Source organism: Petaurus breviceps, unplaced genomic scaffold, assembly GCF_028583685.1.
Source record: "Petaurus breviceps papuanus isolate PSGF00001 unplaced genomic scaffold, PetGlider_PUasm1.0 185, whole genome shotgun sequence".
NCBI classification, from domain to species: Eukaryota; Metazoa; Chordata; class Mammalia; order Diprotodontia; family Petauridae; genus Petaurus; species Petaurus breviceps.
Window position 1 is genome coordinate 36,729,326 of NW_027185797.1, and position 15,600 is coordinate 36,744,925.

Below are 15,600 nucleotides of genomic sequence, written 5' to 3' on the forward strand. Positions count from 1 at the left end.
GCTATCTGATGGCACCAACTAGAAGGGGATGCTCACATGCTGAATGGCACAGTCAGAACCCAAATAGATCATAAGCATTAAATACAGAGAACTAAATCTAACTAAATAGAATTTAATAGAGATAAAGATAAAATCTTATATTTAGGTTAAATAACTCACTTTAAAGGTACAAAATAAGGAAGAGTTGGCTAGATAATAAGTCTGGAAAAGACCTGGGGCTTTGAGTGAAATGTTTAATAGGGGGGAGGCTAAGTGGCACAGTGGGCACAGTGAGTAAGAGGACCTGGGATTGTTTCTGGCCTCAGATACTTAACTCACGCGCGCGCACACACACACACAAACCTGGCCATGTAACCTTGAACATGTTACTTAACCCCAATTGCTTTAAAAAAAAAAAAAACGTTTAATAGGAGTCAAGAGTGTGATTCCTGGGCTGTACTAGATTACATTAAAGGAAGCTGAGTATACAGACCTAGGGAGGTGCATTTTGTAGCACTCAGACAACTGAAGTATTCTTCACACCTTCTAATTCTTCTCACCTCATTTTAGGAAGGATAGTAAAAAGCTGGAAGAAGTCCAGAGGGCTGCCAAGATCCCAGCACTGTAGAAAGTAAAGCCAGGAGGGATTGGAGGGGTCTTCAATCCAATAGTGTCCTTTGGTAGAGGAGGAAAGTGAGACCCACAAAGAGAACTAACAGTAGTGCACATTTATGTAGCCCTTGCAGGTTTTCAAAGGACCTTCCAAGCCTTTTAATTTGATTTTCAAAACTCTAGGAGGTAGGTGATGGGGGGCACAAGGAGGAGGAGGAAGAGGAGGAGGAGGAGCGGTAATAGAAGCCATCATTTATACTGTCTTTTAAGGTCAGCAAAATGCTTCCTCTACTTATCACATTTAATCTCCACAACAGCCCTTAATGTAAGTGTCATTATTATTCCCTCAATAGGTGGTTCAGTGGTTAGAGCACCAGGCCTGCAGTCAGGAAGACCTGAGTTCGATTCTGGCCTTAGATACTTATTACCCATATCACCCTGGGCAGGTCACTTAACCCCAATTGACTCAATTTCCTCATCTGTCAAATGAACTGGAAAAGGAAATGGCAAACCAGTATCTTTGCCAAGAAAACCCCAAAGGGGTTTTGTCTGACAGAGTCAGACATGACTGAACAACAATTATTATTCCCATTATACAACTGAAGAAAACTGAGGCTGAGAGGGACTAAGTGACTTCTCCAAGGCCACACAGCCAATAAGTGTCTGAGGCAGAATTCAAACTCAGATCTTTTTTTATTCTAAGTCCAGCTCTCTATCCACTGCCCAACTCAACTACCTCCTATACCCTCATTTTACAGATGAGTTTTCAAGAGAGCAAGTGACTAGGGTCAGAGTCAAAAATTGTCAAGGGGGATTTGAATTCATTTCTAGGTGGCTCAGTGGATAGAATAGTAGGCCTCCAGTAAGGGAGATCTGAGTTCAAATCTTGCCTCAGATGCTTACTAGCTGTCTGACCCTGGGCAAGTCACTTAACCTCTCAGCTTGCTTCATCATCTGTAAAATGGAGATAGCCCCTAGATGGTGCCATAGTGCATAGAGCACTGTGCCTAATCAGGAAGACTCATTTTCCTGACCTCAGACACTTAGTAGCTGTGTGACCCTGGGCAAGTCACTTAACCCCAATTGCCTCAGTTCCTCATCTATAGAATAAGCTGTAGAAGGAAATGACAAACCACTCCAGTATTTCTGCCAAGAAAACCCCAAATGTGGTCACAAAGAGTTGGACATGACTGAAACTACTGAAAGACAAAAGCATGTATGGATGCATATATAATAAGAATCATTTATGTATGTATAATGCCATCCCCTCAGCAACCCTGGGAAGTAGATGCTATTTTGTCCCCATTTACAGATAAACAAACTAAGGTAGACAAAGGTTAGTGACCTGCCCAGAGTCACACAACTAGTAAGTGTCTGAGGCTAGATTTGAACTCAGGTCTTCATGACTATAGGCCTTGGCAGTCTATCCACTTACCACCTGGCATTATAAACCACTATCCTCAAAGCAACCCTGTGGGGTGCACAGTGCAGTGTAGTCAGTCTTAACAAAAGAGGAACTGAAACCCGAGGGAGCTTAGAGATTTGTCTAAGCAGGTCGCACAACCAGTGAGTGTCTGAGTGAGGGTTTGCACCTAAGTCTTCTGACTCCCAGATCATGTCTATTTAATGATGGTAGCACCATCATTCCTCCGCCAGATCTGCTGACCCTGGATGGCCCCTCCTGAGGGGCCACCTGCCTACTGTGGCATGCATGCCCCTCCCCCCCAATATCCCCCTCCTTGCTTTATATGCACATCCCAGACCCTCCCATCCCCACTTGAAGGAGCTTCAGAAGCACAGTCTCTGTCCGCAGCTCTCTGCCAATCTTTCAGGGTCCTATCTGAGGTCTCTGGGGTTGCAGACTCAGGTTTAAGCTGCCCCCTGCATCCGTCTGCTAACTGAGGAAGCCAGGTATAGTGCATAGAGTCCCAGTCTCAGAGCCACAAGCGCTGGGTTCAAATTCTGTCTCTTCTGAGGAACAGTTCTTGAGTCAGGGTGAGTTCCTTCACTTGTCTGTGTCTTTAGCTGCTCCTCTCAATTAAGTGGAAAGTGGTGGACAAAATGATATCTTCGATCCCTTCCAGCCCTAAGTCCTATGCCCAGCACATCATTTATCCCATGAGGCTGTGGCTTCCTGTCCTTAGACTTCAGTTTCTTTAATGATAAAAAGACTAGGTTGTATAGATAATTTCTTGGGGCCCCTCCAACTCCCACAGTCTGAGTTGAGGCATTCCCGAGGCCCTGCCCACATTCTGTGCAGCTGAACAAATGAGGAAGGTTGACCAAGAAAGAGCTTGCTGGTGGCTGAGGCAAAGCTAATGAGATCAGAGGTGGCAGCACTTCTCTAGGGTGCAGCCTTTTGTCTTTTGTTAAGTTAATAGCTATTTTCTCGAGCCCAGCTCAACAAGCCCAAGGTGCCAGTAATGGGCTGAAGGCTCAGGGCTTTGGCATCCATTTTCCCAGGATGCTCCATGGCCAGACCACTGGACTGGAGTCTCTGAAAGACAGAAGAAGCCCAGGCTCAGACTGGATCCTCTCTAGACTCAGGTATGGAGGCAAGTAGTGGTGTGGTGGAGTGGGCAGGGACCTGGATTTGGAATCGGTCGGCTTAGATTAAAGTCCTAACCCTGATTCTTTCCACCTCAATGGTCTTGTACAAGTTACTTCTTCTTACTGACTTTGTTTCCTCATCTGGAAAATGGTAATAATAAAATTTGCACTACAAATCTCCCAAAACTGTTGGAAGGAAAATTCTGTCAACTTTAAATGCCATTAAAACAAGATAAAGGCAAAAGTGATATTTGACCAAAGCATCCTGTAAAAATTGAATGTGGGGGAGATGACTTCCAGTAGAGGGTGAGCATTAAGGTTAGAAGGGTGGGGTGGCAATCTGAGAAGACTGCTCAGAAGAGGCAGTCCAGCACAGGGACTTGAAAAGGGGAAGGAAGGCAATAGAGAAGTAGACCCTGAGGGTATTCCCATGATTGCCAAAGTGACTGCTGGCAGGAGAAAGCAAAACAAGATAGGGAATGAGTGAGTGAATGCATGCATGCATGAATGCATGAAAATGCATTTATTGAATGCTTGCCAAGTACCAGGAACTGAGCAAAGGTCTTGTCCTACAAAGACAAAAGGGAGATAAGCCCCTACCCTCAAGGAACTTAGAGCCTAAGAATAGGAAATGACACAGATAGGGGAGTGGTGGGTGGCCAGAAAAATTTGGGGTTTCAGTAGTAATGGGAATGCTGAACTGAATTGTAGATCAATCAGTTGCCTTTCCAGATGAAATGCTTATTTTGATGTGATGACGATAGCCAAAGCAAGAAATAGAAAGATAGGGAAAAGTGGGAAGATGGCAAAATGGACTGGGTGGGTGGCTGGATGGGAAGGTAAAGACTGGTCTGGGAGACCCCAGATATAGTGGGCTAAAAGGGCAAGAAGGAACTCACTCAGTGATCCAGAAAGCCATGCCCTCAAAGGTAGGAATATTAGTATTTTAAGGAGACTGTAATAAGGCAGAAAGATAGATTGGAGCAAGATTGGGAAGAATCTCAAATACAAGACTAAGGTGTCTCTTTCATCCTAGAGATATTAGAGCAGGAATGACATTCATTGTTTTATTTTTCAAGTTTGACAGATATGGTTTGTCATTTACACCACAATCACACCTCATATGTACCACTTGCTGTATGTACCACCTCCCCCCTGCCTAGATAGTTCCACCTTACACAAGAAAAACAATTAAGGAAAATGAACTTCTAGTATATAGTCACCACATCTCTCAGCATGTATGCTGTCCCACTTAGAATCCCATCCCTGGGCCTCTGTTCCTTCCTCCACTCAAACAGGCAAACCTCTATTGAGAGGAGGGAGTTGTATTTCATCAGAAGCCCTGTGGAGCCAATACAGGTCGCCATCTTTAACTTGCTACATTTTTGTGTTGTTTTCATTGACATGCATATTGTCCTCCTGACTGTTTGCTTTGATGGTCTAAATGAGTCCATACCAAAGAATGTAGCATGGAGTAGTAGAGAGAGGGATGGATGTAAGGTCACAAGACAGGGCACAAATCCTGACTTTGCCACTCACTACCTGTATGAGTCTAGGCAAGTCACATCACTTCCCCAGTCCTCAGTTTCCTCAGCTGTCAAAAAGAGGAGGGTTGGAGAATATGACCTTGAAGGTCACATTCAGCCCTATATTGAGAATCCCATGTTTGAATCCTCACTCTGGCACTTACAAGATGGAGGTCACTGGAGTAAGTCACACCCTCTCTCAGGCTCAGTCTTCTCAGCTGTCCCATGAGAGAAGTGGGACAGAAGAACCCAAGATTCTTCCCAGCCCTAAGTCAACGATCCTTGATCTCATATCTCATGCTTCTTTGAGATGCTCCGATTCGCCATTCCATATGGTGCTCTCATATCCCACTATATTGACCACCACTCCCTAATTAACAGGTTTTTATGGGATTTTTTTAGGTGGTGGGGGCAATACCAAAAGTGCTACTATGAATATTTTAGTAAAATTTAGGCCATTTCTTTCTGCCTTTGACCTCAGATTTCATGATTTTTCTCACCAAATTCCAAATTGCTTTTCAAAAATGTTGGGCCAGTTCACCGTTTCTGGGAGGGTGTTCTAGTGTGCTTATATTCCTCCAATCCCTCCAACACTACATATCTCTGCCTTTTATTATCTTTGCTAATTTCCTGAGCTTCAGGTAAAATATCAAAGTTTCCTTCTAATTTCTCTTATACCTGTCCGTCTGACTGTTGAAAAAATATGGTTATTAATGGTTTATAATTGTTCTTTTGTTGGAATAGTTAAATGACTAGAGGGTTTGGCTTTAGTTCAAGAAGCCCTGAGTTCAAATCCTACCTCAGACAGTTAGTTATGTGACCTTGGGCAAGTCGTGCAATTTCTCCCCATTTCAGTTTCTTCATCTGTAAAATGAGGGCATTGGACTCAATTAACTCTAAGGTTCCTTCCAACTCTGACATGGATCATCTTATGAGTCTTGGGTATGAAGTAAAAGACCTTGTGTCTGAAGCCATCCTCAGCCACTGGACTGTGGACTAGTCACTTTCCTTCTCTGGGCTTCAGTTTCCTCATCTGTAAAACAAGGGGATTGGATTAGATGACCTTTAAGAACTCCTCCTGCCTCTAAGTCTACTGTCCTATGATGCTACCTATTCAGATCATTCATCCACAGAGGTTTTCTGAATTGGAGATCTCATGGTTAGACTTGCGAGTTAGAAAGACTATTTTGGCAGCCATAGAAAGAATAGTTGGAGAGAAGCTGGAGGCAGAGACCAGTCTGGAGATCATTAAAGTTGTCCAGGTGAGTGTGACTAAGGCTCCAAGCTAGGGCAGTATCTATGCAAGTAGAGAGGAGGACAGAGAAGTCTGAGATGCTGGGAGAGAGAGGAAGAGCAGTCAGTGGGGCTTGCATTGAATTGGATGTGGAAGGTAAGGGAGAGGGAAGTATCAGATGTGATTCCCAAGGTTTTAAGTGTAGAACATGACAGTGATGAGGGTGACCTCTGAAGAACTAGAGATATTTGGGAGGTGGGTGGGTTTAGCATTGGGGGAGGGAAGATGATTTCATTTTGGCATATGGTAAGTTTGAGTGGCATGAAGGTCTCTTAGAGGATATTCAGTGAGCAGATGGAGATGAAGGACTGAAGACCAGGGGAGAAATTAGGGCTGGGTAGAGTTTGTAGACATTGGCATAGACATGATAACTACAGTGAGAATGGAAGGAATTCCTGGGGGAAATTATGCAGCACAAAGGGGCAGAGGGTCAGGGAGAACTGTACAAGGATATCCATGAGATATTTCTCTTCTTCTTCCTCCCCCCCTCCCTTCCTCCTCCTATTACCAGTGCTGCTGCTTCTGCTTTTGGAGTAGGAGGAAGAAGATAAATCAGGGATGGAGAAGGAGAAAGAGAAGACAGGGAAGTAGGAGGAAAGCCCCTGAACTGAGTCAGGGTAGACCCCTCTGAGGACAAGTCCAGTCCTCACGTTTGTGAGGGGAGATAACTGCCCCCCACCCCGAGAGGTGAAGTGATGGTCCCAGCTAATGAGTGTCTGGGGGAGATTTGAACCTGTGGTCTCTGACTCCCAGTTTAGCAGTTTGTAGCAACATAGATTCTCACTGTTTTCTTGTAACTCAGTTCCACCCTAGGCACCCAGAGTTTTTGGTGACCTGGACTGGGTGTGCCAGAGGGCTGCAAACCTTTAACAGTTCATAGATAGCCAAAGTCCTTGGTGAGAGAGTAATCAGGAGGGCAGGGGTGGTCATCAATATTGGAGAACCACCTGAGAATAAGGGAAGATCACAACAGTCGAAAGACCACTGGGTTTGGAGTTCATGAGGTGACTATGGAGGGGATGTGGTTCATGGGGGAGCCGCAATGTGGAGACCACTGATATACCTTTGTGCTCTTCTAGGAAGAGAACAGGGTCATCTAAAGGATAGCAAAGCCCACAAAACCCAGTTGGGGTGCTGGAGTGAAGGGACCTGGCAGAGTTCACAAAGGAAGTCTCCATGGAGGTGAGTCTCAGAAAAGAGATGGGAAGGAAAAGGCTCCTGAGCAAGTTTGTCCAGCAGTGGAGGGAGTGGGGGAGGATGGAGAGGAGGTCACTTCTGATGGGTGGTGGGAAAGGATTTGTAAAATTGAAGGGTGAAGGGGCTGGATTTGGGATTTCACTGGTAATAGAAGTTCCCTGGATGAGAAAATTCCCTCCACCAATCAAGTCAGCTCTTTCTCTGCAATTTATAGCCTGAGAAAGTTGCATAAAGTCCTGAAAGGTTGTGACTTACCCAAGGTCACATAGCCACTAAATATCAAGAGTCAGAACTCAAACCCAGGTCTCTCTGAGCCAGTTCTCTGCCCCTCCCCCACTTTCCACTCCTTTAATGGGTCCTAGAAATCAAAGTATTTGGCAATACTGATAATACCTGTGCAGGTGCAAGGCTCTTAGCCAACAATGAACTTTTGAACGAAGTGGAACAAATATTCTTTGGCCCCTTTTCACAGATGAGGAAGCAGACTTATAGGGAAGCAGGGACTTACCCAAGGTCTCACAGCTAGGCAATCAACCAGGCCTTCTGATTCCTGGGCTAAGACTCTGCATTGAATGACATCTAGCTTAGTTAACTTTAGTGAAGCTCTATGGCAAAATGCCTAGTAGGAAGGGTCAGTGCCTTCAGATATCCCTGGCTCTCCATAGCTGTGTTTGAGTCATTTGCCCATCTCCCAGGGTTCTGAGAATCTGCAAAGGTTCAGGGTATTGAGGTCCAGTACAACGGAACATGGAGCAGATAGCAAGACACAAGGGAGATTTTTTTTGAAAGGACACACTTGTGATATGAAGGGTAGTCAGAGAAGATGATGGAAATGGGTCAGGCTCCCCTGTGAATGGAGTGTCCATGCCAGTAAAGTCAGGGGAATTGTAGAGGGCCCTTATCTGGATCTGCAAGGGCTAGGCATTGGAGAAATCAATCAACCAGTAAACATATATTACACTCCTGCTATGACCCAAACACTGTACTAAGCCTCGAACAATGTGCTAAGTGCTGGAAGAAAGACAAGAGCCTGGACCTGGCGACCAGTGATGATTGATGCTAGTGAATGGAGCAATGACACCTGAAGAATTAGTAGCAAGTTGATATTCAGACCCCAAACCAGTGGGAAAGTGTCCTTTGCCAGTTACTGATGGTCTTACTTTGAAAGGGTAACTCAGGGTGCTGATCCTCTATGCCAAGGACATGGGGTAAATGACATAGGGTGAACTTGAGGAAAACACATGCATTCTCCGAGACTCAGTTTCCTCAACTGAAAAATAAAGGACTTGAAATTTATAAACTCTAAGTTTCCTCCAAGCTCTGATAATCTAAGTCCTAAAGCCCCTTCCTGCTCTGAGATTCTGTCTTCTGTGTTATAATGGTCCTCCTAGCTCTGACATTCAGTGCCCCAAGCTCCTTCCCAAGCAGACATTCTCTGTTCTAAGATTTTCTCAAGTTCAGCTTGGACATTAATGTTTTATGTTCTAAGCATCCTTCCTGATTTAACATTCTATAATTTATAACAATTCATTGCAGGGGAATTAGCCACCAGTTAATCCTACAACATCAGAGCTGAAAGGGCCTATTTCATATTTTATAAAGGAGGAATTGTGGGCTTGATGTAAGGAAAATTTCCTAATACAATCATCCTCAGGTGAAATGTGTTACCTCAAAGGGCAATGGGCACCCCAAAGGACGATGGAAGCCCCCTTGGTGGGTTGTTGTCTTATGTATTTGAAGAGAACCAAAGTGTCAGGTTACACTGTGTCTGTGACTGGTCAGACCAAAGTGACCTTGGAAGACTCTACCATGGGCTGGGCACAAATACACCTTATGAATGTGTGGAGTGGAGATGTCTCACAATTTGTTTGTCTCACATTTCTTTTGAGCTACTGAGACTCTGCTTTGCTCATAAAGCACAGCCCCTTTGTTGACATGGGCATGACATGCTGGGAAGTTGTGTGCTAACATCTCCCATGTCTCACAATCAATTCCAAAGTTCTTCAGAGAGACCTTGAGCATGTCCTTGTATCACTTTTTCTAACCTCCATGTAAGCACTCGCTTCATGTGAGTTCTCTGTAAAATTGTCTTTTATGCTGATAGTAACTATCCAAGGGTGCCCCTATCTACCATACAAAATATTGGGTGTGTGACCCTGGGCAAGTCACTTAACCCCAATTGCCTCAGTTTCCTCATCTGTAAAATGAGCTGGAGAAAGACATGGCCAACCCCTCTAGTATCTCTACCAAGAAAACCCCAAATAGGGCTGGTCATGAACAATCGGACATGACTGAATATGGCTGAATAACAATAACAAGTGAGTTCGTTTCAAGTCATTTGAAGGTGTCATTTGGTGGCTGGATCACTATTTGTTTGGGATGTTAGAAAACTGGTTGACAGGGTCATTTGTTATAGATAGTTTGATAACTCTTTGGGCCTGATTCCAGATTGCTCCCCAAACTGGTTGGGTTGCACAATTCCACCCAGAGTGAAGCAGTGTCCCAACTTTTGCACAACATCTGTCACTTTCCCTTTGTATCATTTTAGCCAGTCTGGTAGGGGTAAAATGACATCTCAAGGTGATTTTAATTTGCATTTCTCTAATTAATAATGATTTAGAACATTTTTTCATAGGACTATGAATTGTTTTGATTGCTTCATTGGAAAACTTTCAATTCCTATTCTTTGACCATTTATCAATTGGCGAATGACTGATATTCTTACAGATTTGGCAGAGTTCTTTATATATTTTAAATATGTGACCTCTATTTGATGAAATGTCTATAAACCCCTGCCCCCACCCTCCAATTTTCTCCTTCCCTTCCTATCTTGCCTCTGGGTTTTTTTGTACAAAACCTTTTTGTAATTCAATAAATTATCCATTTTACACCTCAAAAAAAAAAAAGAAAATTGGTTGACAGAGTTTAACCCTAGATGATCTCTGAGGTCCTTCCTTTCCACCTTCTGATTCCATGATTTTATATAAGAATCATTATCTCATAGGACATGGAATCACGATGTTGTAGTTTCTCTGAGTGGGATGGAGGTTCAGAGGTCATAAAGTCCAAATCATGTCTGAAGAAGTACGGCCTCAGTAACATCCTAAACAAATCACCATGTGAGCCTTCATTTGCAAACCTCTAGAGAGGGGATTCCAACTACTCTTTGGCAGAACAGCCTACTGGTATTCACCCAGTCCCATAACCCTTCTTTTTCTTAGTTTTTTCATCTGTAAAATGGGAATGATTTTACTTCACTACTGAACTACCAATGTTGTTGTCAGGAAAGCCCATTGTAAAACTAAATGTGTTGTAGAAATGCAAAGCTATGGACCTTTTCAGAGAATGTAGACACCCTGTCCACACTTTTCCTACAGTGGGCCACCCACCAATATGGGAACTCTGTGCTTTTTGTCCCTAGCCTGAAAACCATTGGGAGGAGGCCAACAGGACCCGGGTCCAGGAGTTCATCCTGCTGGGCTTGTCGACGAGGCCAGGCCTCCGTGGTGTCCTCTTTGCTGTGTTCCTGACCCTCTACCTGCTGACTGTCTTGGAGAACACGATCATAGTTCTGCTCATCTGGAGCCACACAGAGCTCCACAAGCCCATGTACTTCTTCCTGGGGAACCTGAGCTGCCTGGAGATGTGTTATGTCTCAGTCACGGTGCCCACCCTGCTGCTCGGGCTCTGGTCAGGGCCGTGCCACGTCCCCTTCACGTCCTGCATGACTCAGCTCTTCTTCTTCATCACACTTATCTGTGCCGAGTGCACACTCCTGGCCTCCATGGCCTATGACCGCTACGTGGCCATCTGTCGTCCCCTCCACTATCCAATACTCATGAGGCCCCAGGTCTGCTTCATGTTGGCCATGGCCTCATGGATGGGCAGCCTTAGTGTCTCTGTGATCAAGACAGCCTGCATTGCTGGGCTCTCCTACTGTGGCCCCAATGTCCTCAACCACTTCTTTTGTGATGTCTCCCCTCTGCTCAATCTCTCCTGTACCCATGTAGCACTTACTGAGCTGGTCGACTTCATCTCTGCCATTGTTATCCTGTGGGGCTCACTGCTGGTTGCCTTGGCTTCATACATGGCCATTGGGGCAGCTGTGGTGCGTATGCCCTCGGCCGCTGCCCGACACAAGGCCTTCTCTACCTGTGCCTCCCATCTCATTGTGGTTGGCATCTTCTACTCAGCCACCATCTTCATTTATGCCAGGCCCAGCAGAATTGAGGCCATGGACCTCAACAAAGTGCTTTCTGTCATCTACACTGTGCTCACACCCATGTGTAACCCAATCATTTACTGCCTGAGGAACAAGGAAGTCCAAGGCGCTTTGTGTAGGACTCTCCGTAAGGTTGGGTTCAGCCAGAACTATGACAGCTAGAGATTCAGCGAGCAAGGTGTAGCTTCAGCATTCAGAAACAGCCACCCTCTCCCCCTTCCTGACTAGCCTGTCCTATCAATGACACCACTGTTCTCCCAGGTAGCCAGGCTTAGAACTTCAACGTTATCTGCAGTGTCTCCATCCTTCCATTTCCCACTCATAGTTACTAAAGTTCTGTCACTTCTTGGGTATCTATAAAGATCTGTGACCTAATTTGTATAGGTATTTCTTCTCCCCATGGAATGAATAATCCATCCATGCCTCCATGTTCTGTGCCATTCTTCTTCAAGTCTTTCCACAAATGCTGCAGCACCAACCCAACATGCTGAAGGCTTTCTCTGAGCTTTTTTTTTTTTTAATGTTATCTGGAAATGTGTGTAGCTGAGGTGCTTATCTCATGCTAGCTGCCCAAGCAGCTTGCCTTCTTTGCTTGCATTCTACAGCTTTAAAGAGGCCTGTGGTTCTGTGTGCTATGCACCAGCCATCATCTCCAACAGTTCTATCTGCAGAAAATCTTCTGCATTTACCTCATTCTCTTCTCTGTCACTATCTACTAAGCTCCTCACTTCTTAATTCCTTTCACTGTCCATTCCCATAATCCCTTTCTCTTCCATTGCCTATTTGTTACAAATGCAGTGGACTCTTACGGACTTGGTGGAATTGTGCTCAGAGAGAGATTATGTAATGTGGGCTGACTCCACCTTGTGGATCCCCTGGATGCATGTGCTGATGTAATGCTGATGCTGTGTGGGAGGCCAAAACAGTGACCAAGCTGTTGGTGCTTCCTGGAAAAAATGTGGACAGATACAAACATTTATCAGGGACCTACTGTGTACTGAACATGATTTTAGATTCTGGGGAAAAATTAAAAGTTTATGGAATCACTCAGAGATGAAAGAAACATCAGACATCATTTAAGCCAACACATAACAAGACAGCAAGTCAGTCAAGAAAAAAAGGCAAAATATGGCTTCTGCCTTCAAGTAGCTTACCATCTAGCAGGGGGGATAAGAATAATAAAAATAATTTTTTTTTTTGCTGTTGAGGAATTTTCAGTTGAGTCCGTCTCTCTGTGACCTAATTTGGGGTTTTCTTGGCAGAGATACTGGAGAGATTTGCCATTTCCTTCCCCAGTTCATTTTACAGATAAGGAAACTGAGGCAACAGGGTTAAGTGGCTTGCCAAGTGGCAGTTTTACTCTTGTCTTTGCATTCTCAGCTCTTAAAAGAGTACCTAGCATATAATAAATGTTTAATAAATGATTATGACTGATGATCTAATGAAATAATATATTTTAAACACTTTGCAAACCTTTAAGCACTGTGTAAATGTTATTGTTATTGGAGGCAACTAGGTAGTACAACAGATAGAGCTCCAAGCATGAAGTCAGCAAGATTTATCTTCCTGAGTTCAAATCTAGCCTCAGACACTTCCTAACCATGTGACCCTGGGCACGTCACTTCACCCTGTATGCCCTAGTTTCCTCATCTGTCAAATGAGCTAGAAGAGGAAATGGCAAGCACTCCAGTATCTTTGCTAAAATACTCCAAATGGGGTCAGGAGAAGGTGCACATGACTGAGACTGAAATAATGACATATATCAGGCAAATATGCAGAATGAAGTCCTTTTCAAAACTTAAAGTCCCATAAAACATTATTATGATTTTCCCTCTACTAAACTATAAGAGTTGAAGGAACTGGAGTTGGATGGAGTCATATGAGTACTGGTTAAAAAAATTTGAGGAAGGGGCATCTAGGTGGTGCAGTGGAGACAGCACTGACCCTGGAGTCAGGAGGACCTGAGTTCAAATCCAGCCTCAGACACTCACTAGCTGTGTGACCCTGGGCAAGTCACTTAACCCCTGGTTCCCTGATCCCCCCCAAAAAGAATCAAGAATATTTAGGAGATAGAATAAAAGACTTGGGTGACTGGAATGGCTTCCAATAGCTTCCTTTGAGTATTTGAAAGACTCTCTGGTAGAAAAGAGATGACTTGTTCTTCTCGGCCTTCCAGGACAAAAGTTGCAATGAATGGGAGTGTCAAGGAGACTGATTTAGGCTGGCTGAAAGAAAAGCTAGCAAACAAACATACTTCCTATCCCTTAGAGCCACTCCAAGGGGGGCTGCCTCAGGGAGCAGTGGGCTCCCTTCCCTGGATGACCATTTGTGAAAGTTGTCATAGAGTGGATTTTCATTTAGAAATGGGTTGGATTAAATGAACTTGGAGGCTGCTTCTAATGCCAAAATAATGTAAATAATATGCATATTTGTAAAGGTCTGACCCATCCTTTGTAATTGATAAACTCTTGCTGAAGTTTCTTTTTTTATAGTCTTTGTGTGAGAAAGGAAATTATAATAATAATTCATATTTCTAAAGAACTTTAAAGTTTACATAATACTTTCTTTAAGACAAACCAGGGAGTTAGCTAGTACAAGAATTGTTGTACCATCAAAGGTAAAGAAATTAAGTTCAGAGATTTGACACAGTTGGTGTCAGAGGTGGGATTCAAATCTTGTTCTTCTGACTGGAAAAAACAAAGTTTTTGTTTTGTTTTACTACACCACACAGGGAAAGATGGCCTGGTTACACAATGTGAGGCATTCTTGAAATGTAGCAAAATGTTGGCTTGTGGCCTTTTGCCAGAAAGATGAGTTAAATCACAGTGTAATGGAAATAACTGGAGGGATGCCCAGAATGAGTCCAGAAATTAATATGCCTCCCCTGGGGGCTGAGGATTCAATGTTTTCAGTGTTCTTTCTAGCAATTTCTTTGACATAATCTCTTATGCTATCCCTGTAAACAAGACAGATGTATAAGCTAGATGACTGTGCAATGACGTGTTTCCAAAGCCAAGTGAATGACTCGTCCTAAAGAGTAATCCTTAACAAGTCAATATTAACATGGAAGGAGGTCCCTAGGAGAACACTTCAGGGCTCTGTCCTTGGATCAATGCTAAAAACATTCGAATCTATCACTTAGATGAAGGCATAGATAACATGCTAACAAAAAAAAATGGCTAATGACATGAATGTCTAAAAGATGGCTAATAGATTGTCAGCACCAGGACTTTAAATGGTCTCAAGAGACTAGCATGTATGAATTAATATGATCCTAATTTTAATAGAGACAAACATCAAATTCCTCACTTGGGTTCAAAATTTCACCTTCTAAAATACAGGATGGAGAATAGCTTCTCATTTTCAGGAGGTGCGGTGGTTTTCATGAACTCCAAACCCAACACGAGTGAGCTACGTGCTGTAGAAGGCTGACACAATCTCAGACAGCATTAAGAGAGGGGCAGCCTCCCAGAACTGGAGACACAAGAGTCCTGCTTATCAGACTCCCTCCAAAGCATGGTGCCGAGTTCTGGTATGTCAAAGGGAAAAAAGACTGTAAGGTTGGAACCACGATGGTCTGTATTTGAAGGAAGGAGATGTGGTTAACCTGGAGCAAGCAAGTCCTGAAAGAAAAGGACAATGGGTGGGTTGGGGGAAGGAAGAGGAAATAAGACTATTAACAATAGCTTTTATATAGCATTTACTGTGTGCTGTATTTTTACTCTGTTTCCTTCTTCAGCTCATCTGACAGATAGGGAAACTGGGGCAAATCGAGTGAAGTGACTTGCCCAGGGTCACACAGTTAGGAAGTGTCTGAGGACAGATTTGGACTCAGGAAGAGCAGTCTTCCTGACTCCAGGCCTGGTGCTCTACCTGTTGTACCAGCAGCTGACCCCAATAATAATATTTACATAGTGCTTAAAGGTTTGCAAAATGTTTAACGCATTTAATCATCAGTCTATTTAACAAAGTAGTAAATGTTTTGTTACTTTACAATCTACTTTATGAATATTATCTCATTCGATCCCCACAACAACTATGTGAATCAGGTATTATTATTGTCCTCGTTTTTCCAGATGAGGAAACTGAGGAAGACAGAAGTTAAGTGACTTGCCCAGGGTCACACAGCTAGTCAGTATCTGACGCTTGATTTGAACCCAGGTCTTCCTGACTCCAGGCTCGCTGCAGTGAAGGAAAATTCCAGGAGCAAGATCAACATT

General features: G+C 43.8%; 1 protein-coding gene across 1 annotated transcript; it reads left to right on the forward strand.

Moving 5' to 3' along the window:
* Nucleotides 1-2,919: 2,919 nt before the first annotated feature.
* On the forward strand, nt 2,920-11,542 carry LOC138161389 (olfactory receptor 6Z7-like). Its single transcript, XM_069088214.1, has 3 exons — nt 2,920-3,138; nt 7,041-7,143; nt 10,580-11,542. The coding sequence occupies exons 2-3, from the start codon at nt 7,138-7,140 to the stop codon at nt 11,540-11,542; spliced, it is 969 nt and encodes a 322-aa protein (XP_068944315.1). The 5' UTR covers nt 2,920-3,138; nt 7,041-7,137.
* Nucleotides 11,543-15,600: the final 4,058 nt, after the last annotated feature.